We start from the raw sequence: 27,997 nt of genomic DNA on the forward strand, positions 1-27,997 counted from the left end.
ACATGTAACACATCTAGTATTTTTCATTGAATTCACAGCATGCTTAGGAGTAGAAGTGTGTTGAATTCAAAGTTTTGATTTTTTTTGAAAGCATATGGAACTCCAATAAACGAAAGGTTTAAACTTAAGCTGGACGTTTTAATCTCTAAGATTCCACAATATTTTTTTGAGCAAGATAAAAACAAGATTGATGATCATTTATAATGGATTGACACTGGATGACAATATGTCCTCTCAGAGACTGACCTCACGTGAGATAAAGACTCACTGTCAAAAGTTAATACATGTAGCACCATGTGTCCACAGGATACAACTTCACTTGCTGTATACATGTATATATGTAAAGTGAATAAAGGCAAATATAATCTCACATATTACTTGTGATCAGTTTAATACATGTAGTTTGTTTAAAAAAAAGGTTTACAGATCTCTTGTCAGTAGATTTATAGTTTATTCCAAATCTTTCACAGATCACTGGTCAGTAGATTTATAGTTTGTTCCAAATCTCTCACAGATCACTTGTCAGTAGATTTATAGTTTGTTCAAAATCTATCACAGATCACTTGTCAGTAGATTTATAGTTTGTTCCAAATCTCTCATTAATCACTTCTAATGCGACTCTTACAGTCAGATTTGTCAGAAACATTTCTCCTGTGTCCATCTAAACAAATATGAATTATGAAACATCAAATCATAGGTACCTATTTATAATGATAATATCATATGATTAACAATGTATTTATTCATCAGATCTGTGGACATCTTCCTATACTTTTAAGGTTTTGCACTAATATTTTTATTCTCACAAAAGAACTGTGGCATTCAATGTCTTTACAAAATTCAGATTTTTGTTACTCTCACTATGGCACTAAAAGCAGTTGATAAAAATGAATAGAATTTTCCTGCATTTTAAGGAAAACTTACTTTACAAATTTGGAGATACAATTTCCCTTTCTGATCTGCATATTCTATTGACATGATGCCATCATATCGGTAGTCAAAATCAAACACTGAAAATAATTCAGCACAACAAAATCAGAATTTTATTTAAGGGAGCCGACTGGGGTTTTATTGTGTGAAAACTACTATAGAGAAACTCTTAAATTTTATACCATATGTACCTTACATTGACTTCAGTATACATGCCAAGTTTAGTGAAAATCTACCATCTGGTTATTTTTTAGGGACCATCTCAAAATACAGGTACATTTACTATAGGATTATATAGGAAAATACCCTCTTTTCGCACTTCGGAGCGAATTATACAAATACTACTATAGACTTTTTGCTCAGATTATATTATTTGATGAGTAATACTACATTGTACATTTTATGCAAGAAACACAAAATTCTACCATCTGGTTTCCAGAGGGGGCATCTCAAAATGTCAAAATTCATGATATTTTCCTGTTTTTATGGCATACTACAAAATATGACAGATACCACAGATTTACTTGAAAAATTATAAAAATGATTGTGAGATTCTCAATTTCCTATGTTTAAAATTTCAAGAGCATAAATTTTATACTTTTTATTTTATGGCATAATTAATGACCCCTCTTAAAGAACTTCGGTTATTCATAATGTCAAAAACACATCTATCTACCCATCATTTCAAAAATCGTATAAAAAAATCAGTTATTTAAAAACGTAATTAGAATTTTTAACCAGAAATTTCCTAGATTTATTAATTTTAATAAATTATGTAACACTAATTGCTTTAAAAGAGTAAATACGCTTTATTTTACTATGCTGCGCGAAGTATTGCGCAATGAAAACCCCAGTCGGCCCCCTTAATACAGTCTTTCTGATATACACTCTATTCATAAACAAGATGCCAAAGGGCCTAGATTCGCTCTTCTGATAAATTGCATAACTTCATCATTTCTACTCTAAACCTCTCAGTATTGTCAATATTGAGATAAAGATGATTCCAAGCTTCTTATTATCTGTAATATCTAGATATAGCTTTATTCCAAAAGTACATCATTGTGACTTACTTTTTGGTTCACACAATTTGAGGACCTAAATGAGTCAATTACCAGTTTGATGATTCTAACACTCTTAGTATCCTAAATAATGAGATGAAACTTCATAATTCCAATGAAAGGTCACGGTGACCTATTTTTTTTGTTAAAATACTCTAAGAATCCAAGATGTATGAACTGACAAAGTTTTATGATTCTAAGCCTCCTATTATCCGGAATATTTAGATATAAATGTGAAATATCAAAAGTAGGTCACTGTGACCTACCTTTTGGTTAATATACTTCAAGAGCATGATGCATCAACTGACCTTGCGAGCCTGTGGCTCAGAAGGCTAAAAATGTAAAACAAAGTTAGAGGATTGAAGAGACATTCTTAAAGATGAAAGATATTGATTATATTAGAACAAAGCAATTGATTGTAAAACATTAAACATCATTATTGAAGAAATCTCTAAAAATGAGTGTTATTGAATACTTACACTAATGCTCATGTTAAAAAAACAATCAAGAGATTCATGGGCCACAACACTCACCTGAGTTGCTTTGGCCCAGTGGTTCTTCACCAGATCTTCCCCTTGTAATAATATCTATTGTGGCCCCACCCAACCCCCCAGGGTCATGATTTGAATAATTTAGAATCTACATTACCTCAGGATGCTTCCACATAAGTTTCAGCTATTCTGGCCCAGTGGTTCTTGAAGAAATTTTTTTAAGGATTTTTTCTTTATATTTCAATTTAAGAATTGGATTCCATATTGTGGCCCCGCCCTACCCCCGGGGGTCATGATTTGAACAATTTAAAATCTACACTACCCAAAGATGCTTCGAAATTAGTCTCAGCTTTTCTGGCCCAGTGGTTCTTGAGGAGAAGATTTTTAAAGATTTTTTTCTGGATATTTCAATGTAAAAATTGGATTCCCCAGGGGGTCATGATTCGAACAATTTAGAGTCTACACTATCTAAGGATGCTTCCACATAAGTTTAAGCTTTTCTGGCCCAGTGGTTCTTGAGAAGAAGATTTTTTTTATTGATGCCATCCTATTTTTGTCTTTTGATTATCTCCCCTTGTAACGGGGCTTGGTCCTTCATTTTAACAATTTAAACTTTCCTTCACCCAAGGATACTTTGTACTGAGTTTCGTTTAAATTGGTCCAATGGTTCTTGAGAAGAAGTTGAAAATGTGAACAGTTTACAGACGGACGGACGGACAGACAGATGAACAGACGATGGACAAAGGGTGATCAGAAAAGCTCACTTGAGCTTTCAGCTCAGGTGAGTTAAAAACACAAGTTAATTTTACTTATTTTTTTCATCATAGTAAAAATGTGTCAACAAAAATTCAAATGCCAATAGATCACATACTTTTTGAAATGTCTTTATTTCTTTCAATTTTCACCAAAGAACTGAAAAAAAGATAATTAATTAAACCTAAATATCAAAATACATGTATCCAAGTACCGGTATACTGCTAATTCTAAGTATTGTACACAACACTGTTTATGTAAAGGATAAAGGCCGAAAACTGTCCATTCTGTGAGAGAAAGAACTAATCGAGGGCCATAGGCCCGAGATTAGTTCTTTCTCTCACAGAATGGACAGTTTTCGGCCTTTCTCCTACTTAAAACATGATTTCCTTTGTTCTGAAAATGAAATAAAAAAAATTACAAAACTGGTTGCAGATATGACAGGTAGCACACATACAATGACAAATTCATTGTTTACAGAATGGACAATCATAGGTAAGCTAGGGATGCAGAGCAATTTGTTGAATAACCATTGTGTTTCGGGCAGATGCAAATAACAAAAGGTCTTTGTCTTAAGAATGGACAGATACAGGTGGATTTTGGGGGATATACACTAGTATTTATACAAGTATGCCATGCTTCAAAATCAGTTTATAGTTTGCGTTGTAAAGGCATACATGTTTTCCTGTGATGGAGAGAGTATATGACAGAATCAAAATCTAATAAACCAAAATATGCATAAAATTGGTGATATTTGGATCTGGAAACATGCAGAAGAGTAAAAATAAAAGAAATATTAGCCAAACTCTGACCCAAAAGTGAACTTCTCCAACAGATACAGATAATCAAATTTGAATCAAACCTGGAAATGTTTTATTTGAATTCTATTTTTGAGGATATATTAACTGCAGCAGTGTACTGGTGAAATGCATATTGTGTTCTAAATGTTGGGTTAGCCATGAGCCAATCTTCGAAATGTTTTACAAATCAAATCTGGAGACGTTTCATTTTTAATTATTTTCTACAGAAATATTAACTGCAGCAGTGAAGTGTTCATGGAGCAAACTGTTTTCTGGGTGGAGGATTTAATATTAGACGTACTTCCATCTTAAAATGAATTCTCCTCGAGGGAGTAATTTTTCCGAAAAGTCAAATGTGAAATTGTGTCATTTGAAATCAAGTTCTGTGAAAATTGAGTTTTGAGTATTGAAATAATGTACATTATTCATGAAATCAAGTGGATCCTGTGCAGACATTGTGTTCTGGATTAGCTTAGATCTCCGTGTTCTTTCTGTTGTTTACATGTAAATTTGTTTTGTTTCCCTCTTGAACACATTTCAAAGTTTACCTGTAACTCTCCATTCTGTTTGTTTTAACTGTCCATTCTTAAAAAGAATGGACAGTTTTCCAAAAAGAATGGACACTTACAGATAACTTAATGGATTGTTTGAGGAGTTAGCTCAACATTAAGCTATAGAATGGACAACACAAACAAAAGGTTTACGTCACAATCATGTTTTAATCTTTGGTATTGTACCCATGCACTCTAGACTTAATTCTACTGGTGAGATGTGATAGATATGTACCTTGCTGTCCAAAAAACATTGCTTCCTTCATCCAACATTGTTAGATCCAACACCATAACATCCTGTGAAGAAAACAATACTTAGGTTGAATCCATATACTGTCTGTGTAAACTTTTGCTCCAGATTTATTTTTGCACCTTCTGCTGTGATAAAGACCTGTAAATTTTTATTATCTAGCAAAAATTGATTAATATGATGCATTTGTGAAACATAAATGCACAGCTGGCAATCTGGACAAAAAATCAGACAGAATCAAAACAATGCAGACTGAAGGTGACCTTGATTCAAGGCCATGAAGCATTCTCCACAACAAAGTCAAGGTCACAGAAATTTGATTGGAAATTGGAAGTTCCTGATAAAAAATTAGTCTACTCAGACCATATCTTTGCAATGAAGAAATATCAGAATTAAGCTTATACTTGGCAAAAAAAAACAAAACAAAACAAAACAAAAAAACAGCTTATGGTTAAGGATGGCCTTCACCTTGAAAACAAGGTCAATTAAACAATTTGATGTGTAAACAGTTTTTTCCATTACAATAATTTTTAATGGAGAAACATAATGAGCTCATAATTGGCAAAAAGATGATTGACTTTATTCCATTGATGTTGGTTCAATGTCATGACACATGGCCTAAAGTTACAATTTAACCAAATATAAAGTTTTCTATGTTTAAATCAAATGTTCAGAGTAATTAGACTAATTAAGTTATAGAGAGCAGAAAAAGAGACAAGTAGAATAAGGGACACACATATAGATGAAATGCAATCCATATCTTCAATCTGGCCATTAAATAAACAGGAAAAAATATACTAACAGCAAACTGCAATATATTTAGAATAACCTCAAGTGAATTCAAAGCTGTATACAGTATGAAAAAAAACTTAAGATATCTAGTTAATTTAAGATTTTTTTTCAATATAAGAAAAGTATCATATCACAACCTATCACATGATTAATACATTGCATTATATACTTAGTAAAGTCTTTCAACAGTAAAAAAATATGCAGATTTCTTTACTTTCACTTTCCCTTTAAAGGCATCTGTTTTCCAAGGGTACAAGGAATCCTCTATATTTATTTTTATCCGTTGGTCAGGACGTACAACTGAAAAGATGGCATAACCTCCATTTATGCTTCCATCCTTACAGTCAATATTCCTAAACTGGTCATCCCAATGTGCTTTCCTTAAGGATCTAAGCTGTACCGTTAATTGGTACCCCAACAAACCTACAAAAAAAATCAGTATTGACAATGGTAATATAAAGTAAAACAAGAAATTATACCCCTGTGTGGCAATAATGAAAAGAATGAACTTTAAATCTAGAATTTCTGTAATGTAATTTGAAAACCAATGGACACTTCATTATAAGGAATGCTACCTCTGTCATCAATATCAATAGGCAATCTCTACCCAGAGTTATCATTCCCACCAGCTCAACTCATAGTGTGTATTCTACTGACATGATGCTATATATATATATATATATATATATATATATATATATATATATATATATATATATATATATATATATATATATATATATATATATATATATATACATGTATATATATATATATATATATATATATATATATATATATATATATATATATATATATATATATATATATATATTATATATATATATATGTATTTGTTGTACCATAGCTTTGTATGCCCTCGGGTGAGAGACTGATCAATAGGGGTTCTAACCTAAGAAGGTACATGTGTACCAAGTTTGTCTGTCTAGCAAAGCATTCACAAGAAATTAAGCAGACAATATCCTCCTATGTCTAGAGAAGAATGAATCTTGACCTTATGATCCCCAAATCAATTGGGGTCATTTTCTTCTTAGCTGGTACCAGTATACCAATTCTGACCTCTATCAAGCAAAGTAACCACAAATTATTGAGCAGACAATATATTCTACATCCAGAAAAGTTGAACCTTGACTTTGGACCTTGTGACCTCAAGATATAGTGAGTTGAAAATATCTTCCTTTTTCCATGGTAGTTTGACCTTTGACCTTGTGGCTTCAATATCAATAGGAATCATCTACTTCTTAGGGAGTACCAATGTATCAATACATTCATATATTCAAAAAAGTTTAACCTTGACTTGGGACCTTGAGACCTCAAAATCAATAGGAATCTACTTCTAGAAACACAAGTGTACCAAGTTTGTCAAGCAGAAGTTCTTAAGATATAGTGAGCTGACAATATCTTCTTATGTCCATGGTAGTTTGACCCTTGACCTTGTGACTTAAAATTAAATAAGGGTCATCTATTTCTTGGGGGGTACTAGTGTATCGGTTTGATATCTGTCAGCAAAGGGTATTCAAAATATTGGTTGAACAACAATTGGTCTAGCTACCGAAGGATTGAAATACCGACTAACTGAAAGCAAATTGAAAGGCAATATCTTTCTATGTCAAGTGTAGTTTGACCCTTGACCTTGTGACCTCTAAATCAACAGGGGTCATCTACTCTCCTTAGGCAATACCAGTGTACCAAGTTTGATGTCTGTCAAGCAAAGGGTTCACAAGATATTGGTTGGACAACACTTGACCTACCTACTTATACATCTAAAATGTGCAAATGAATATGAACTGCAGTGGCCACTTCTAATTAATAAAAATGCTTTTCACTAAATCTACATGCAGTGTGAATAAAATCAGGCCATTTCTAAGTAGAAAATCATACACCCAGCAAGAGCACCTGTCCAGTAAACTGTTACCTGGTAAACTATTATCTGATGCAACTGTATCTGGTACACTGTCACTTGATGCACCATCACCTGGTACACTGTTACCTGATGTGCCTGCATCTGGTACACTGTTTCCTGCTGCACCTACATCTGATAAACTGATAACTGTTGCACCTACATCTGGTACACTGTTACCTGTTGCACCTAGATCTAGTACACTGTTACTTGCTGCACCTACATCTGGTACACAGTTACCTATTGCACCTATATCTGATAAACTGTTACTTGTTGCACCTACATCTGGTACACTGCCACTTGATGCACCATCATCTGGTACACTGTCACTTGATGCACCTTAATCTGGTACACAGTTACCTGTTGCACCTACATCTGGTACACAGTTACCTGTTGCACCTACATCTAGTAAACTGTTACTTGTTGCACCTACGTCTGGTAAACTGATAACTTCTGCACCTATATCTGGTACACTGTTACTTGTTACACCTACATCAGGTGCACTGTTACCTGTTACACCTACATCTGGTACACTGATAACTGTTGCGCCTACATCTGATACACAGTTACCTGTTGCACCTACATCTGGTACATTGTTACCAGTTGCACCTACATCTGATAAACTGTTACTTGTTGCACCTACATCTGGTACACTGCCACTTGATGCACCATCATCTGGTACACTGTCACTTGATGCACCTTAATCTGGTACACTGTTACCTGTTGCACCTACATCTGGTAAACTGTTACTTGTTGCACCTACATCTGGTAAACTTATAACTGTTGCACCTACATCTGACACACAGTTACCTGTTGCACCTACATCTGGTAAACTGTTACCTGTTGCACCTACATCTGGTACACTGTCACTTGGTGCACCTTAATCTGGTACACTGTTACCTGTTGCACCTACATCTGGTAAACTTTGCTTGTTGCACCTACATCTGGTAAATTGACAACTGTTACACCTATATCTGGTACACTGTTACCTGTTACACCTGCATCTGGTACACCTTATCTGTTACACCTACGTATGGTACACTGTTATCTGTTCCACCTATATCTGGTACACTGTTACCTGTTTCACCTACATCTGGGACACTGTTACCTGTTTCACCTACATCTGGTACACTGTTACCTGTTTCACCTACATCTGGTACACTGTCACTTGTTACACCTACATCTGGTAAACTGTTACCTGTTTCATCTACATCTGGGACACTGTTACCTGTTTCACCTACATCTGGTACACTGTTACCTGTTTCACCTACATCTGTTACACCTACATCTGGTACACCTTATCTGTTACACCTACATCTGGTACACTGTTACCTGTTACACCTACATCTGGTACACTGTTACCTAATGCATTGGCACAATTCAACTGGAGACTGAGGCATACAATTAAACATTCATTGCATTAAATCAATTCATGACTGCTTCAAGAAGGCAAGAGTTATACTTACTGTATATACTAGCCTTTAAGCTGGTTTGCTTATAAGTCAGTTCTAATATTTCAGATTATTTTTTATGAAATTGCCATTGACCCCCTTATAAATTGGTAAGGTTTTTTAGCTAGAATCTGTTGCCAATATCATATTTGTATTCTATTGTAATAAACTGTGTTTCAAAGTATGATTTGGGTGGCATCAATATTGATTTTGTTCTCCTATTAAGAATTTAAACAAATGAAATGATTAAAATCTGTAAGCCTAGTGTTTCCTGCCATTGGTAACCTTAGATCTTCCTTTCCTGCATTAGATTATGTTCTTTATAAACCATTATAGTTGGAGTTGTTACAAAAATATTGTGTTTCCTCTTTGTCTATTGGCATATTATAAATATTATTTATTTCGCCTATAGGTTGTTTATGGGCGAGTCCTAAAAAGATTGGTATTTTCTGGATGAAGAAATGTATTTTTTTGAAATAACTCTGAAGATTATCATTGAAAGATGTCTGGATGTATTATTTTGTTTATGTATTCTAACATTATTCATAAAAATATAAGTTTTTATATATGGTATTTTAATAACTTTATTATATAGAGCTTTGACTTGATATTGTCAACCTATTCTGGCAAAAAGTTGTAGTGTACCGACTTATAAGTAGATCAATTGCAAATCCCTCCAATAGAAGCTTAAAAAACTGACTTATAGGTAGATAGACTTATAGGTAAGTATATACGGTATATACTAGACAGTTCGATTAAATTTTCAAAATATGTAAACTTTTAACAATATATTGAACATACCATGTCTTGTGCTCATTCCAGGATCTACACATTTATTATCAGGTGTTGTAAATGGTCTGCAAAGAAAAGTTGGGTAGTTCTTAATTGATTTTTATACATTTCATTTGTTAGAAAATACACTATAAAAGAAATGGAAAATTTACTCTGTAACTTTTAGAGATACTGTAAATCACTTTTTAATTACTAAAACATTATTTTTAACATTAATTTGTGAGACCATCTGCTTGCAAAAATTTCATTCTGGTATATATTTGTATTTTTTAATATTTTTTACAATATTTCCAAAGTTCATGAATTTTCACTCTCACTTATTAAAAACCAAATAACTTTTTCGTGAAAATAAGGTGTCATGAAAATGTGATGTACAATATATGATTTTGTGAATATATAAACAAAATGCATACTCCTTGGGTGTTCCGTATATACACTTCTGAACCAAATTATCCAAAGACAGAGCAAACGAAACAAAGGCTAACTCCTCATCTCCCTGACAAAAACAAGTCATGTATTAGTATATAAACTAACTTTTTGCTCACATTTCAAGACAAATAACAAAACTGTATGTTTCTTATGGTTATAACTCTAGGAGGGGATTGGCTGATTAGTTTATGCATTATATACAAATAAATCTAAAGAAATCCAACCTCCTTTAGAGATGGTAGGATTTTTCAACCTATAGCACTTTATTTAAAACTTACTGATAAAATTGATAAAAATTTAATGTGCCTGTGCTCTATCATCCCACTAAAAAATATTTTATAAAAGTTTTTGTAAACTTACCACCCAAGCCAGATGCAATGCTTTCTCTAGATAAAATTCAACTAGAATAGAACACTTTATTAAAATATTTATGAAATCTGTTGGTCCTTATATACATCTTAGTATAATACAGCTATAGATGCCCCTCTGGTGAACTCTGTATGAGATCTGAGTGTTCAAGGACTATGTGTCACCTGCTTTAGCATCAATAGAAACATATATAAAACTAAAGGGTGTTCATCTTCTCTTAAAAGATCATACTATAGTTCAATTACAGAAAGATAATCCACAGATAGTAAGACAGTAATACATAATATATATCATAAAAGTTACATGAATTCAGGTTAAAATGAAAAATTAAATTGAAACAAGAGGCCCAGGGGCCACATCGCTCACCTGAGCACTATGGCTAGGAAAAAGCAGAAATCAGTTCAGTCTTGAAAGGTTGAAAAGTTTGAATAAAAAAGTGGTTCGGGGGGAGGGGGGGGGGGTGTCATAAATTGAGCAAATTTGAATCTACATTATCTGAGGATGCTTCCATTTAAATATGACCAATCATGGCTTTGCTGTTCTTGAGTAGAAGATTTTTAAAGATTTAACCTATGTATTCCTATGTAAAACTTTGATCGCCCATTGTGGCCCCACCCGACCCCCGGGGGTCATGATTTGAACAAACTTGAATCTACACTATCTGAGGATGCTTCCATGTAAATATGACCAATCATGGTTTTGCTGTTCTTGAGAAGAAGATTTTTAAAGATTTTTCCTATATATTCCTATGTAAAACTTTGATCGCCAATTGTGGCCCCACTCGACCCCTGGGGGTCATGATTTGAACAAACTTGAATCTACACTATCTGAGGATGCTTCCATGTAAATATGACCAATCATGGTTTTGCTGTTCTTGAGAAGAAGATTTTTAAAGATTTTTCCTATATATTCCTATGAAAAACTTTGATCGCCCATTGTGGCCCCACCCGACCCCCCGGGGGTCATGATTTGAACAAACTTGAATCTACACTATCTAAGGATGCTACCATATTAATATGACCAATCATGGTTTTGCTGTTCTTGAGAAGAAGTTTTTTAAAGATTTTTCCTATATATTCCTATGAAAAACTTTGATCGCCCATTGTGGCCCCACCCGACCCCCGCGGGTCATGATTTGAACAAACTTGAATCTACACTATCTGAGGATGCTACCATATAAATATGACCAATCATGGCTTTGCTGTTCTTGAGAAGAAGATTTTTAAAGATTTTTCCTATATATTCCTATGTAAAACTTTGATCGCCCATTGTGGCCCCACCCGACCCCCGCGGGTCATGATTTGAACAAACTTGAATCTACACTATCTGAGGATGCTTCCATGTAAATATGACCAATCATGGCTTTGCTGTTCTTGAGAAGAAGATTTTCAAAGATTTTTCCTATATATTCCTATGTAAAACTTTGATCGCCCATTGTGGCCCCATCCGACCCCCGGGGGTCATGATTTGAACAAACTTGAATTTACACTATCTGAGGATGGTACCATATAAATATGACCAATCATGGCTTTGCTGTTCTTGAGAAGAAGATTTTTAAAGATTATTCCTATATATTCCTATGTAAAACTTTGATCGCCCATTGTGGCCCCACCCGACCCCCGCGGGTCATGATTTGAACAAACTTGAATCTACACTATCTGAGGATGGTACCATATAAATATGACCAATCATGGCTTTGCTGTTCTTGAGAAGAAGATTTTTAAAGATCATTCCTATATATTCCTATGTAAAACTTTGATCGCCCATTGTGGCCCCACCCGACCCCCGGGGGTCATGATTTGAACAAACTTGAATCTACACTATCTGAGGATGCTTCCATGTAAATATGACCAATCATGGCTTTGCTGTTCTTGAGAAGAAGATTTTTAAAGATTTTTCCTATATATTCCTATGTAAAACTTTGATCGCCCATTGTGGCCCCACCCAACCCCCGGGGGTCATGATTTGAACAAACTTGAATCTACACTATCTGAGGATGCTTCCACATAAGTTTCATATTTTCAAGCACAGTGGTTCTTGAGAAGAAGATTTTTTAATGATGCCATTAATTTTTCACGAATTCTTAATTATCTCCCCTTGGAAGAAGGTGCGGCCCTTCATTTGAACAAACTTGAATTCCCTTAACCCAAGGATACTTTGTGGCAAGTTTGGTTGAAATTGGCCCAGTAGTTCTGGAGAAGAAGATGAAAATGTGAAAAGTTTACAACAACGACGACGCCAACGCCAACGACGACGACGACAGACAACGGACAAATTTTGATCAGAAAAGCTCACTTGAGCCTTTGGCTCAGGTGAGCTAAAAAAGAATCATTCATTCTTATGAGTTTATCTCAAAAATCCCCCAGCTTCTCAAGCACAGGTCTGTATACCGATCCTAACTAACAGAACACTTGCACCATACCATACAGGGTTTTCTGTCAAGTTTAGAACAACATCACAAGACCTTTTCCATCATATTGAGGACATCACTTGGCCTTTTCTGTCAAATCAAGAAAAACTGAGGTTTTATCTTGGTTGATGGTAGAGGCTGAGTGAGGATCCAAATGCTAACAGAATTTAAATTTCAGTTTGTGTGGTTAATGTAATGTACAGTAAAATTTATGAGACATAAGATAACTTGATGATCCAGAGGTCAAATAGCACAAATTTACCTCTCAAAGATCAAAGAATATGTGTATATCAGCACTTTGCTGTATTTTGAAAAAGTAGGTCAAAGGTCAAGTTCAAAAGTTATGAGGTTGTTAATACTGGTATTTTACAAAAGCCACTCTTCCAAGCAATACATGAGTAAAATATCTAATCCATACCTTTAATAATTTTCAAATTATAGTGTGTCACAGATAGACAAACAGACAGACACCCAGCAATGTGATCCCTAAGTGGTGCTCTGCTTTGCAGGTGACTCAAAAATACTGATATAAAGTAACTGTATACCTTAGTCCCTTTGGTAAGCTTTATACCTTAAAGCTATAGTTAGTCCCTGTGGTAAACTGTATACCTTATACATAGCTATAGTTAGTCTCTGAGGTAAGCTCTATACCTTATACATAGCTATAGTTAGTCCCTGTGGTGAGCTCTATATCTTACACATAGCTATAGTTAGTCCCTGTGGTAAGCTGTATATCTTACACATAGCTATAGTTAGTCTCTGTATACCTTATACATAGCTATAGTTAGTCTCTGAGGTAAGCTCTATACCTTATATATAGCTATAGTTAGTCCCTGTGGTGAGCTCTATATCTTATACATAGCTATAGTTAGTCCCTGTGGTAAGCTGTATATCTTATACATAGCTATAGTTAGTCTCTGTCTACCTTATACATAGCTTTAGTTAGTCTCTGAGGTAAGCTCTATACCTTATACATAGCTATGGTTAGTCCCTGTGGTAAGCTGTATATCTTATACATAGCTATAGTTAGTCCCTGTGGTAAGCTGTATACCTTATACATAGCTATAGTTAGTCCCTGTGGTAAACTTATACATAGCTATAGTTAGTCCCTGTGGTAAGCTGTATACCTTATACATAGCTATAGTTAGTCCCTGTAGTAAGCTGTATACCTTATACATAGCTATAGTTAGTCCCTGTGGTAAGCTGTATACCTTATACATAGCTATAGTTAGTCCCTGTGGTAAACTTATACATAGCTATAGTCAGTCCCTGTGGTAAGCTGTATATCTTATACATAGCTATGGTTAGTCCCTGTGGTAAGCTGTATATCTTATACATAGCTATGGTTAGTCCCTGTGGTAAGCTGTATATTTTATACATAGCTACAGTCAGTCCCTGTGGTAAGTTGTATATCTTATACATAGCTATAGTTAGTCCCTGTGGTAAGCTGTATACCTTATACATAGCTATAGTTAGTCCCTGTGGTAAGCTGTAGAGACTGATTAGCTCATCTCCTCCTATAGACTTTCCTTTCCAGTCTTCCCATTTCAACTCCTGTGTGAGTAATAAGGATCTCTGATAAGGTCTGAAAATATGAAGTTCTTTATAAAACATTCCTAAGGTTAAAAAGACATGCACATATTTTTTTGTTTAAGGTATGTCACTTGTGATACAAGTTAAATCAAGGATTTTTTGAAAAGTATTTCATAGATAAATTCTCATATAGCATGATTCAAATGGCAAAGAAAATTGGGGGTCGGTGTGCATCTTACAGAGCAACAGTCCAATTAACTTGACCTTTTTGCACTTAAATTTTAATCTTAGGTAAACCTTTATCATATTTTACCAAATGCAATCATGGCAATAAATATCATCTTATTTTATGTAAAACTGTTTGAATAGTATTTATTATTGAAACAATCCTGAAAATTAATGCATGTAAAGTATTGTGTGACCTTTTTGCACTAAAAAAATTAATATCATATTTTGGGTATTAAAAATCTAGATAGGCAATAAAATATTTTCTTGTATCAAGCTTTTTATGACTTTAGTGCTGATTGCTTGAATGTATCATCTAATTTAAGATAATGAAGAAAAAGTTGGGGTCAGTGATGTAAATTGTGAGATATTAGCCAAAATACGCTATTTTCAAGCGAATCGAACAACAGTGTAAATTTTATCTTGAATTTTAAATAATATATCTTCAACTTCTGGCAAAGACTATTGAGTGAGTGTGTAAAATTTGTTTTAAAAGTATTATTTGAAGCCTTTATTTAACATTCCGAGCACATAATAAAAAAAAATTCTCTGAGTTAAAATATGTATGGCTATAAAGTTCCAGTACATTTAAATCAAACAAATATTATGTAGATTTGAAGAATTTTCTTCTAAATGTCCTTCCACCATAAAATAAATAATCCCCCATTAATCTTGTTTCTTAAAATTTTTGGGGCAGTTTTTTTGGATTGAATATTGTATTATTTGCATTGCTGAATACAAATTGAATTGTAATAGATAATTTTTAAGTTAGAGGTTCTGACCAAACTTTTCTCAAATTAAAGCTGACGAGTGACATACCTTAATATAAATCAAAATCTGATCTAAATTCAGATTTTATCAGTAGAACAATAAAAGTATTGACCCTTCTTTCACTGGTTTCCCAGTTTCTTGGTTATAAAAGAGAGGATTCCTTGAATACAATTGAAACTCCTTGATGCTATTTATAGGTGGCAACTCCAAGGCAAACCATCGAATGCTGACAGACATGGGGTGGTAAAATACATCCTGATGTCTTAATGTATGTTCCCTATCATCTTTGTCTATCATCACCAGTTCAAATGTCATACCAGCTGTCCTATAATAAATAATGATTGGATGTAATTCTGTCCAAATAATTTGTATTTTTTCCAAGAAGGAATACATACTAACAAAGGACATATACTAATACTGCATACAGGATTATTACTGGGCTGTTTCATTTTCAGCCCTTCACAATTGAAGACAATTTTGTCCCATTTTAAGTTCACCCAGACACAGTTCTGAGATTTAAGGACCCTCTATACACTAGAGGAAAATATTTTTTGGACATTGAGAAAATTATAGTGTGTAAAGGTGTAAGCATTGAGCTTATCTATCACATTTTCAGCATGGGGTGCCTTGCATTTACCCCCAGGAAAAATGTTCAAAGACAATGAAGTACTGATGAGCATAAATCACTGTTGTTTACTTAAGTGGGCAAAATACCTGCACATGAAGTGTTCTATCTATTCATCTTGGCCTATTAAAGTGTTATGAATGCTTGATTTGATCGCAAATTAAGTAATAAACTGTACATTTCAATTTATTTTATTCTTGATCAAAGGGCAGATCACTCTATCTGCATAAAAATACCACAAAATCAGAACTCTCTAGTGTGCAGTGTATAGAGGGTTCTTAAATGTACACAGATATTCTCCATTCTATGAATTTCGGTACTGTATACTAGTGCAGGGAAATTTCTGTCCCCCCCTTTTTTTGCCCCTTTTGCCCTCATCATGAGTGGGCAAATTCAAAACGGGGTAAACTGAAAGAAAACAGCATATGTTTTCAATTACAGTTTTACCTTAAAGAGCTAAATATAAAATAAAAAATATAAGATATCCAAGGTTCACTATATTGAAGGTGTGACTGGAATTAATTTTTTTTATAAACTAGGGATGGCAATTATATACAGAATTGCTTATTGGTTAACATATATTATGAAACACCCTGTATAACATCAAGGTATACATAATTCTCATCAAGTTTCAGTAAAAATATACATGCTTCTCTTTGAATGAATTATCCCCCCCTTTTGCTCTCTTGGTAGTTCAGAATTTTAAGGAATACCTCCCCCCCCCCCCCCCCCCCACACACACACACACTTACTTGAGTGCTTGTTCCACCTCCTTACTTTCTGGAAGACCTGTGTAGGGACTCTTCCTTTTTCTCAAAAGCCTGAAGACTCTTTTATTTCTCTGCTGAATACATCTTTACAAAACAGAATTGCATGTAGTTAATAAAGAGGCATATAGACCTTGTCAGTCAACTAAGTAACATGACAAACTCTAAAGAAATTAGCTGCAATAATGTAGCCCTCTCTGATTTTTTAAATCTGATAACTTCAGCTGCAATAATGTAGCCCTCTCCAATTTTTTTTAATCTGATATTTTCAGGAGAGGGCTACCTCCCCCCCCCCCCCCAAAAAAAAAAAAAATCAGAGAGGGCTACATTATTGCAGCTATAAAGAAATAAGTGAACTTTATGCTGACATACAAACTTCTTCTTGTCCAGAGTACCAAATCTTGTTTTCATATACATGTATCTTTTATGAGCCTCTACTTTATTGTAATCACAACATTACGGCTCTTTCTTTTTTTAACATCATAGACTTTTTACCTTTTCTGAATAAAAATTTAATTTACACCTATCCTGGATCCTGTATATGTTATAGAGTTGCAGGAACTTTTGGGAACCTTGGATTTCAAACCTCAAACCACCCTTTTTAGCTCACCTGAGCTGAAAGCTCAAGTGAGCTTTTCTAATCATCTGTTGTCTGTCCGTCTGTAAACTTTTCACATTTTCAACTTCTTCTTAAGAACCACTGGGCCAAATTTAACCAAAGTTGGTACAAAGCATCCTTAGGTGAAGAGGACTTTAAATTCTTAAAATGAAGAACCAAGTTCCCTTACAAAGGGAGATGATTAAGATAGACAAAAAAAGGGTGGGGTCATTAAAAAATCTCAAGAATCACTAGGCCAAAAAAGCTGAAACTTATGTGAAAGCATCCTTGGATAGTGTAGATTCTATATTCTTCAAATCATGGCCCTGGGGGTAGGGTGGGGCCACAATAAGGAATCAAAGTTTTATATTGAAATATATAGGAAAAATCTTTAAAAATCTTCTTCTCAAGAACCACTGGGCCAGAAAAGGTGGAAGTATCCTGGAGGAGTAAAGATTCTCAATTCTTCAAATCATGGCCCCCAGGGGTAAGGTGGGGCCACAATAGGGAATCAAATTTTACACTGAACTAAAAAGGAAAAATCTATAGAAATCTTCTTTTCAAGACCACTGGACCAGAAATTCTTCAAATCATGACCCCCAGAAGTAGGTTGGGGCCACAATAACTATTACAAGGGGGAAATCTGGTGAAGAACAGCAGGACCAAAGTTACTCAGGTGAGCGTTGTAGCCCATGGGTCTCCTGTTTAAAACATGTTACATTCCAAATTTGGTCAAAATTGATTATTGAAGTTAGCTATCTCATCTTTTGTCATCCATCATCTATTTTCACTTAATTTTTTATAAAATGTCTTACATCTCCTTAGAGGTACAGGGTGTTTCAGAAAACCTGCAACCATTTTGATTGGTTACATTTTACTTGTGTTTCTTCTAATAATATCCACCATCATGTTAAAGTACAAGGCACAATTTCAAAATTTATTCTTGTAAAAATGAAATTAATCTGGCAAATAGATAATGAATTATGAAATAATAAAGAAAACCTTTAAAATTTCACCTAGTTACAAAATATGTTCTAAATGACGTCATTTTTGAATGAATAAAATGTAATTGATGCAGGAAATGTCTCATAACCATAACTAGTGCACAAAATTTCTTTGTTATGAACCTTGACTCATTTTTCTTTACTATTTTGAGTTCACGTGTTGTGATGGGGTGTGTTTTATAAATTGTGACCTTTAAAATTTAATGTCCTCAGAAATAAAAGTCAAGGGGGGTTAAGTCAGGTGAATGTGGAGACCCAATGTTTATGGATTTGGAAGAGAAGAATACTAGTAGTCCTCCAAATATTGTTTCGACAAGTCCAATATGTAAGATTCAAATCATATTTTAGCATCCGATATACACTTGACTTCTCATTTTTGAGTCGCATTCATTTTCAAGGTCAGTTATTTTACTTAAGGATTTCCTGCTAGTCCCTGAATCAACATCTCTAACATTCTCAATGTTTTCATGTGTTCTAATTGTCTTCATACTTCCAATTTTTCCTTTTCTTTTAATTTATCCATTATGTCTAAACTTTTGATGATATTGCTTTTTAGTAAATTCAGAATGAAATGACCTGATTTTCAATGATGTCAAATATGACATCATAATAAATTCAAATGATAATTATTTCCCAAATTTTTGTTCTCAATAAAATCTTAAGCCTATTTACTATAATTTTAAATAAATCTTTTATATATTTCTGTTTGCATATCAATAAAGTGAGGAAAGCAAATGGATGCGTGTTTTCTGAAACACCCTATACTGAAAGAATGGAAAAAAGGGTGTAATTTAATTAAAGTCCCAATTTTATGTTAACTCCCCTAAAATATACACTGTACCTAATTCAACATCAATAGTTTACCACTTGTCAGTCATACTAGAAACAATAGCTACTGGTTTGATTGACAGGCTAGCTACCTGTGCTACCTGATGTTCTGAGATTGGATGTTTTGATAACACTGACCATTCATCAGATTCTTGTGCCACTAGATTTTTTGTTTGGAACTAACTTACGTGCTACATTCAAGTTTACGTCTACGTTAATGATCTACGATTTGTTAGTGAAATGGTCACTTGTCTGGTACACAGATAATTAATTTGCTGTGATTGGGAAGATTTTACCTCCCCTTTTCCTCTTTTATTTTAAAATAATAACAAAATGGTATAATTGAGAAAATTATCATAAATTAACACTGACAGCATTAATATACAGTTTTGAAAATTATGTAAGATGTTTTATGGATACTTTAAAAAAAATCAAAAATTGATTTGTCTTACGTATACAATGGGTTGAAGTTTATTTTTACAAGTGCAAAATTTGTTGATGGCATTCTCTACTGTATCAAAAAAGAATACATTATAAACAAGAGGCCCATGGGCCACATCACTCACCTGAGCACTGTGAAAAAGCAAAAATCAGTTCAGTATTGAAAAGCTTTAATGCATAAGTAGTCCCGACCTACCCCTAAAAGGGGGGGGGGGGTGATTTGAACAAAACTGAATCTATACTAACTAAAGATGCTTACAAATTTCTTTGACTAACTGTAACTTTTTCCCCTACAAGTTTGAACTTTCATTATGGTCCCACCCTACCCTCGGGGGTCATGATTTGAACAATTGTGAATATACACTATCTGAGGATGCTTATATAAATAAATCCAATCATGGCTTTGCTGTTCTTGAGAAGAAGATTTTTAAAGATTTTTCCTATAGAATCCTATGTAAAACTTTGATCGACCATTGTGGCCCCACCCTATTCCCAAGCGTCATGATTTGAACAAACATGAATCTACCCTACCTGAGGATGCTTCCATATAAATATGACTAATCATGGCTATGCTGTTCTTGAGAAGATTTTAACAGATTTTTCTATAAATTCCTATGTAAAACTTTGATCGTCCATTGTGTCCCCACCATACCCCAGGGGTCATGATTTGAACAACTATCTGAAAATGCTTTTATATAAATATGACCAATCATGGCTTTGCTGTTCTTGAGAAGAAGATTTTTAAAGATTTTTCCTATATACTCCTATGTAAAACTTAGATCGTCCATTGTGGCCCCACCCTACCCCCGGGGGTCATGATTTGAAAAAATGTGAATCTACACACTACCTGAGGATGCTTCCATATAAATATGACCAAACACGGCTTTGCTGTTCTTGAGAAGAAGATTTTTACTGATTTTTCCTATATATTCCTATGTAAAACTTTGATTGTCCATTGTGGCCCCACCCTAACCCCAAGTGTCATGAGTTGAACAAACTAGAATCTACCTTACTTGAGGATGATTCCACATGAGTTTCATCTTGCCTAGCCCAGTGGTTCTCGAGAAGAAGATTTTTAAAAGATGCCATTAATTTTTCACTAATTTGTAATTATCTCCCCTTGGAAGAGGGTGTGGCCCTTCATTTGAAGAAACTTGAATGCCCTTTACCCATGGATACTCTGTGCCAAGTTTGGTTGAAAATGGCCCAGTAGTTCTGAAGAAGAAGATGAAATTGTGAAAAGTTTACAATGACAACGACGACAGACAAAGGACAAATTTCAATCAGAAAACCTCACTTGCACCTTCGGCTCAGGTGAGCTAAAAAAAAAAAATAAATCAACACCATTCAGTGTTAAACAAAGGCATGATCACTGCTGGCCAAAGAAATAAATAATTTCCTGATGGTTAACCTCCTCATGAGAAATGAATCTTTTCTTCAAACTTATACCTTATAATCATTTCTTTCACTGATAACTAAACTATATATCATTGATATGATCGCTCTGCACTATACATTCATGAATTTTTAAATTATTTTTTTATGATGTTTCTTTTGCATGTTTTTTTTCAAATGGTATCCATGAAAATACAAGTTTGAAAAAATTTTACAATTTGAAAATAACTAGAAATCTGACCAGTCAGCAAGGGCCCCGCCGAGGGTTAGAAATATAAGGGTGCAGATTAGGGGATGAGAATTTTACTTGATTCCAAAAAATTTCAAAATATATAAAGAATAAGCAACAGCAACTGCTAAATATCCAACAATCTGTAAATAGTATCCTTGTATTTACATCAGGCAGTAAAAAACATCATATCTATAATAACTCAATTAAATGTATATTTAAAAATGAATGAAGCATGTGTTTTCTAAAATACCAGCCTCCAGTGAATGCAAATATCACCCAGGCTTGACCTTAACTTCAAAACAAATATCAATTGCAGACAAAGGTGTTAATTAATCCCAAAGTGACAGAAAGATAACCCTCTAAAATATTCTGCAAACCAGCAAGATAATCAAACCCACGGGATTAATTATATACTGCTCTCTCAACCTTTTCTTCTAAGTTTACAATAAGAACTTTTTCAGCAATGAAAGAATGAGGGTATTATCTGAATACCTGTTAAAATAATTAGTATTCTTGAATTTACATAAGGCAGAAAAAAAGAAAAAAAAAAGAAAAAAGAAAATAATAATAAAAACGATATCTTTATCTATATCTTGTTTTTAGAATTCAATAAAATCATAACTCATTGTGTATTTTACCAAAATAAAGTATGAACATTATTTAAATCCACATTTCAGAGAATGTAAACATCATTCAGAATTGACCTTAACTTCAAAACAAGCTTCATTTGCAGACAGAGGTGTTAATTAATCTTAATGTGACAGATAAAGATAAATGCTTTGGATTTTCTTCAAGAGGAAAGTTAATTAATCCCAAGAGACTCATTGCAGCCTTTCATAGTTTACAATAGTAACATTCTCAGCAGTTATCTCTCTTTGCCCATTCACTCTTATATAAAGTTAAGGAATATACCCCACCACCCCAGCTCCAAACCGGATGACATAGAGAACCAAACTTAGCATCAAAATATGTCTTACTGCCTATTCAACCAACATACCAAATTTGAACTTAATTGGTCAACCCTAAAAAAAGTTATTAGAAAAAAACAGAAAATTTGTGGAGGAAGAATGACAGACGGACAGACAGACAGACGGACAGACAGAGTGATTACTATAGGGCATCCGCAAATCCTTGTGGGGCCCTAATTATTTTGTTTCGCTCAAAAATTTGAATCAGATGATAAAGCAGACCTTGTCATGCAGTCCTTTTTTAAGCTCTCAATGGATTTAGATTTGATTTCTCCATCACTTCTATCTGATTTAGTTCCTGAGTACATGTACTTCTTTAATATTGGTCTCCATAGAGTACTGTAAAATTTAGAACAGTTTGTAGAACCTCAACCTAACAATGTATGACTTAATGTTAAACACAATCATTGTCATACAGCTCTGTCTCAAAACATGCTGATTTTTTTTTCAAAGCATATTTTCACGATATATTTTTTTTTATAATTTACAGCTTCACACTGGAAAGTCTATCTTAGAAAATGTATATACATCAGTCCATGACATAATAAAACGAGTAAACTTTTCATCTCCAAGAATATTCTTGGTTGATTGAAGAAAGTACTGACCATCAAACCCCATGGTGCAAGACCAAAGAGGGAGTCTGGGAGTTTCAGTGTCTTATAAACATTTTACTAAAAAGCCTACAGATAAAGAACTGTTCTTTATTTTAAAAGTGTGTTTAGGTCTTATAGCAACAGGAACTTCATGGTGGAGCCCCCCAAAATATCAGCTAGTAAGATGAATTACGGATTTTCAAAAGTAGGTCAACACAGAGAGAAGACGAGTGGACACAAATACGGGAGCAATGGTACTCTAGCTCCTCCCAAAACTATTAATACAAAATATGCCAAAAGAATTTCTGTTATGATTAAATGTGGACCTACAAAGTATTGGATGAATGTTATTATGCAATTAAATTTTCATTTAAGTTTTTCAAAATATAAAAATTTTAATTATATAACTATTTATATCTGTTATTTCTAACATCACAAAATATGTCCTTTATTATGATGAAAATTAATGTTCTCTTAATTTTGAGACAGAGCTGTTGTCACTGAAATACTTTACATCTTTAATGAAAGTAGAGTATATGTCATATTCAAGGATGTCCAGCATACTTATCATTAGCCAGGCCGTGCCATGATTTACAGACTTGTGACGCCAGGATCAGATCTTGAGGTGACAGGTATCTAAATATGGTCATCATGATTTCACCTGGAATGCTGTATGGAAAATTTTATGATTATAACTTTTGAAAGCAATAGCCTGTGATCTATTATTCTAACTACCAAAACTTTGAAAGAGTATAAAATCCATTGCAATGTAACGCATGCTTATTTCTTTTAAAATATCATGAAATATATTAAACTATCAAAAATTTTTCACAGAATATAAAATGCATCAATATATCAGAAATATATGAGAACCGAATGTGTTTTAATTTGGCAAACATGCTATGATCCCTAGTCTGCTTATAAGACCATATTTTGAGAATAAAATTACATCTTTTTAAGTGACGTAGATGTCTGTGATGATTTACTCTATTTAACTATATATTCCTATTCATTTTTAAGGGTTAGAAAAACAAGAAGTCCTTGAGGGACGTAAAGATTTAAAGTTTACTACAATTAAAGTAAAACATAACAATAGCCAGGAATGAATAATTTCGATTCGTTATAAACAAAATTTGTTATATCAGGGCTCTAATTGGCAACTAATTTAGTCACCATGGTGCCTAAAATGTTTGATTGGCGCCTAAAATTTTTCCATAAGTCTCCAATTTGGCGACCATTTTAAATTGACTTGGCAATCGTCGAAATTTTAACATTTTTAACAATTTTTCTGAAAAAGTGAAAAGGAATTTAAAAGAAAAGGAAATTATTTTTAGCAATGGACATGTCGTGTTTTCTTAGTCACATCATGGGTCCCTATATTGATTACTATTAACTTTTAAAGTTGGTGCCTTAAAAAAAATTGCCTGGCAACTAAAAATTTGCATTGGCGACTAAATTTTTTGATAAGGCGCCAGTTGGCACCTAAATTCTATAGGTCACTTAGAGGTTCTGTTATATCCAATAAAGTCATAAATAAATATAACTTAAATACTCAGGGAATGAAAATCAGTTCACAATAATTAACAAATTATTCTTTATAAACTTGTTCGCTGTAATCATATTTTACTGTATTTAGCTGAGGCTATCTTATACTGTAAAATCATATTTTAGCTCCTTTGGTGCCTCTTCTTATCTGCCAATTCAAGTAAATGCTAATATATATATGACTAAAACAAATACCGGTACGTATAACAGCTCGCCTCTGCCTTTTTTATGATTATCATAATCATTGAATAAGAAAGGTTGGGCTTATCTTTTAGTGTGTTATTAAATGTAATATGTACATTTACGATATTAGACTACTTATGGATTGTTAATTTGTCCCTCTTGATAAGTTTATTATTCAGCAGTTTTCATTACAGGCTTACTCCTGGATTATTGGTTTATATCAAGCAGGACTGTATTCAAGATTGTAGGGGCTATGTAGCTAGCCTTTCTGCTACCTATAGGGACAAAGCATCAATTCAGACAGTGCATTCAATAGACCTATAGATATCTACCAGCTAAGTTAGCTGCTTCAATTTTGAATGCAGTTTCTTTAGCGGGTGTAAAATTTGGCATTTTGCTTGCTCAAAGATATGCCAATAACGTTGTAAAACAGAGAAAGTTCATATTCTAGATGCATTTTCAGTGTGTTTAATATATTTGAATATCGATTTATGCAAGAGTTTGAGTAAAAACCAACACCAGTTGAAAGATTTAAGGATGGACTAATCAAAGTTTTTTTTTTTCAGTATTTATATGCAAGGCACAAATTTAGCTATTAAAATATTAGTGGGCTACTTCACAACTGCTAAAATAAGCCAAAGTTAGTATCCCACTAAAAATCCCCCCTATACAGTAATTGTAGATTGACATCTAGTTTTAATACTTACTCCTGAATTGATATTTTGCCCCTCTTTATTGGTTTATATCCAGCAGTTTTACTGTTAGTGTGAGCAAGCTTGTCTTCGTTTGCTGGCACCTTTCCACTCTCTTTGGAAGGTATTTTACTCCTTGTACTATTAATATGAAAATTCATTAGATTAGAGTTATATATATGTGTGTGTCTGTGTGTACTCTAAAAAAATATGTCCATGTCATGGGGTTTATAACAAGAGGCCCAGGGGCCACATCGCTCACCTGAGCACTATGGCTAGGAAAAAGCAGAAATCAGTTCAGTCTTGAAAGGTTGAAAAGTTTAAATATAAAAGGGGGGGGGGGGTGTCATGAATTGAACAAATTTGAATCTACATTATCTGAGGATGCTTCCATTTAAATATGACCAATCATGGCTTTGCTGTTCTTGAGTAGAAGATTTTTAAAGATTTAACCTATGTATTCCTATGTAAAACTTTGATCGCCCATTGTGGCCCCACCCGACCCCCAGGGGTCATGTTTGAACAAACTTGAATCTACACTATCTAAGAATGCTTCCATATGAATATGCATATCATGGCTTTGCTGTTCTTAAGAAATAGTTTTTTTTTAAAGATTTTTACTACGTGTTCCTATGTAAAACTTTGATCACCCATTGTGGCCCCACCCTATCCCCGGGGGTCATGATTTGAACAAATTTGAATCTACACTATCTGAGGATGCTTCAATGTAAATATGACCAATCATGGCTTTGCTGTTCTTGAGAAGAAGATTTTAAAATATTTTTCCTATATATTCCTATGTAAAACTTTGATCACCCATTGTGGCCCAACCCGACCCACGGGGGTCATGATTTGAACAAACTTGAATCTACACTATCTGAGGATGCTACCATATAAATATGACCAATCATGGCTTTGCTGTTCTTGAGAAGAAGATTTTTAAAGATTTTTCCTATATATTCCTATGTAAAACTTTGATCGCCCATTGTGGCCCCACCCGACCCCCAGGGGTCATGAGTTGAACAAATTTAAATTTACACTATCTGAGGATGCTTCCATGTAAATATGACCAATCATGGCTTTGCTGTTCTTGAGAAGAAGATTTTTAAAGATTTTTTCCTATATATTCCTATGTAAAACTTTGATCTCCCATTGTTGCCCCACCCGACCCCCGGGGGTCATGAGTTGAACAAATTTAAATTTACACTGTCTTAGGATGCTACCATATAAATATGACCAATCATGGCTTTGCTGTTCTTGAGAAGAAGATTTTTAAAGATTTTTCCTATATATTCCTATGTTAAACTTTGATCGCCCATTGTGGCCCCACCCGACCCCCAGGGGTCATGAGTTGAACAAACTTGAATCTACACTACCTGAGGATGCTTCCACATATTTTCAAGCACAGTGGTTCTTGAGAAGAAGATTTTTTAATGATGCCATTAATTTTTCACAAATTCTTAATTATCTCCCCTTGGAAGAAGGCGTGGCCCTTCATTTGAACAAACTTGAATCCCCTTTACCCAAGGATACTTTGTGGCAAGTTTGGTTGAAATTGGCCCAGTGGTTCTTGAGAAGAAGATGAAAATGTGAAAAGTTTACAACAACAAAGACAACAACGACGACAGACAACAGACAAATTTTGATCAGAAAAGCTCACTTGAGCCTTTGGCTCAGGTGAGCTAACAAGGTAAAATGTAAAAATAATATTTATTTAATAATTATATTTACCTTCTTGTACCAAGAATGACAAACCCTCTGCTACTTAGAGGGGCACTGTAACATTGTAAGTCTAAAATTGATAAATCAATATTTTTCCTTTATCAAATTTATGTCTTTAATATAATAATTTACCCTAAATATTTACCCCATTTTTCAATATGCTGTTAAAATTTGCATTTCATTTTACCTCTATCATTTGAGAGAAAATTTTCATTTTTCAGAGGTCCATTTCAGTAAATAGAAGCTCATTCTATCTTACTAAATAAATTATTTTTTAAAGGTTTTTCTCAGAAAGTATATCCTTTAAGCATGTACTAATACTACGACATCAATAACAAGTGAAATGTACGCAGGAAGACTAGAATTCAAGTATAAAGGGGGAAAATGTGTAAAAAGAGCCAGGTCATAGAAGGATTTGTCTCCCCTGAAAAAGCATTTTCACCCCCCCCCCCCCAAGAGTTCTCAACAAAAGCAAAGGAAAGACACAGTCATAATCAATTTTATTAATTAATTAAATAAAGTGCGTCTTTGATTTTTTTTTTTCAAGCTAGAGTGCACCGAAAATGCAAGCTTCCTTAGTAACAATAGGTAAAGGCCGTTTACTCTCATTACTCACTCATTTTCCCGTGGCTTTACACGATGTTTCGTCAAATATGAAGATAGATGTTCTTTGTGCGAATTCTTAGACATTCTCCTTTAATTATAATTAAATAAACAATTCGTTTTCCTCCAGTATATACTTTTCTCGAACAGACGAACTATCAGGAACATCCCGGAACTCAGAATAAATTATTAGATAACTCGATTTCCATGAGTGTCGTAAATTACGGTAAGGATACTTTCATGGAAATTTTTAACTACGACTTTGACTTATATTT

At 33.9% G+C, this 27,997-nt stretch overlaps 1 protein-coding gene across 1 annotated transcript; it reads right to left on the reverse strand.

Annotated features, from left to right (window-relative positions):
* Positions 1–3: 3 nt before the first annotated feature.
* On the reverse strand, positions 4–27,874 carry LOC133205424 (F-box only protein 15-like). The gene is made up of 14 exons (XM_061341243.1): positions 27,736–27,874; positions 25,413–25,538; positions 23,542–23,646; positions 22,607–22,723; positions 16,904–17,005; positions 15,639–15,851; positions 14,453–14,582; positions 10,203–10,285; positions 9,799–9,854; positions 5,840–6,048; positions 4,819–4,880; positions 3,351–3,391; positions 925–1,010; positions 4–661 (listed from the first exon to the last, which is right to left on the reverse strand). Exons 1-14 carry the CDS (start codon positions 27,807–27,809, stop codon positions 560–562), a joined length of 1,506 nt encoding a protein of 501 aa, XP_061197227.1. The 5' UTR covers positions 27,810–27,874; the 3' UTR covers positions 4–559.
* Between the last annotated feature and the right edge of the window lie 123 nt (positions 27,875–27,997).

This window comes from Saccostrea echinata, unplaced genomic scaffold, assembly GCF_033153115.1.
Source record: "Saccostrea echinata isolate AGI-Se365-2 ecotype Australia unplaced genomic scaffold, CSIRO_AGI_Sech_v1 ptg000054l, whole genome shotgun sequence".
NCBI lineage: Eukaryota > Metazoa > Mollusca > Bivalvia > Ostreida > Ostreidae > Saccostrea > Saccostrea echinata.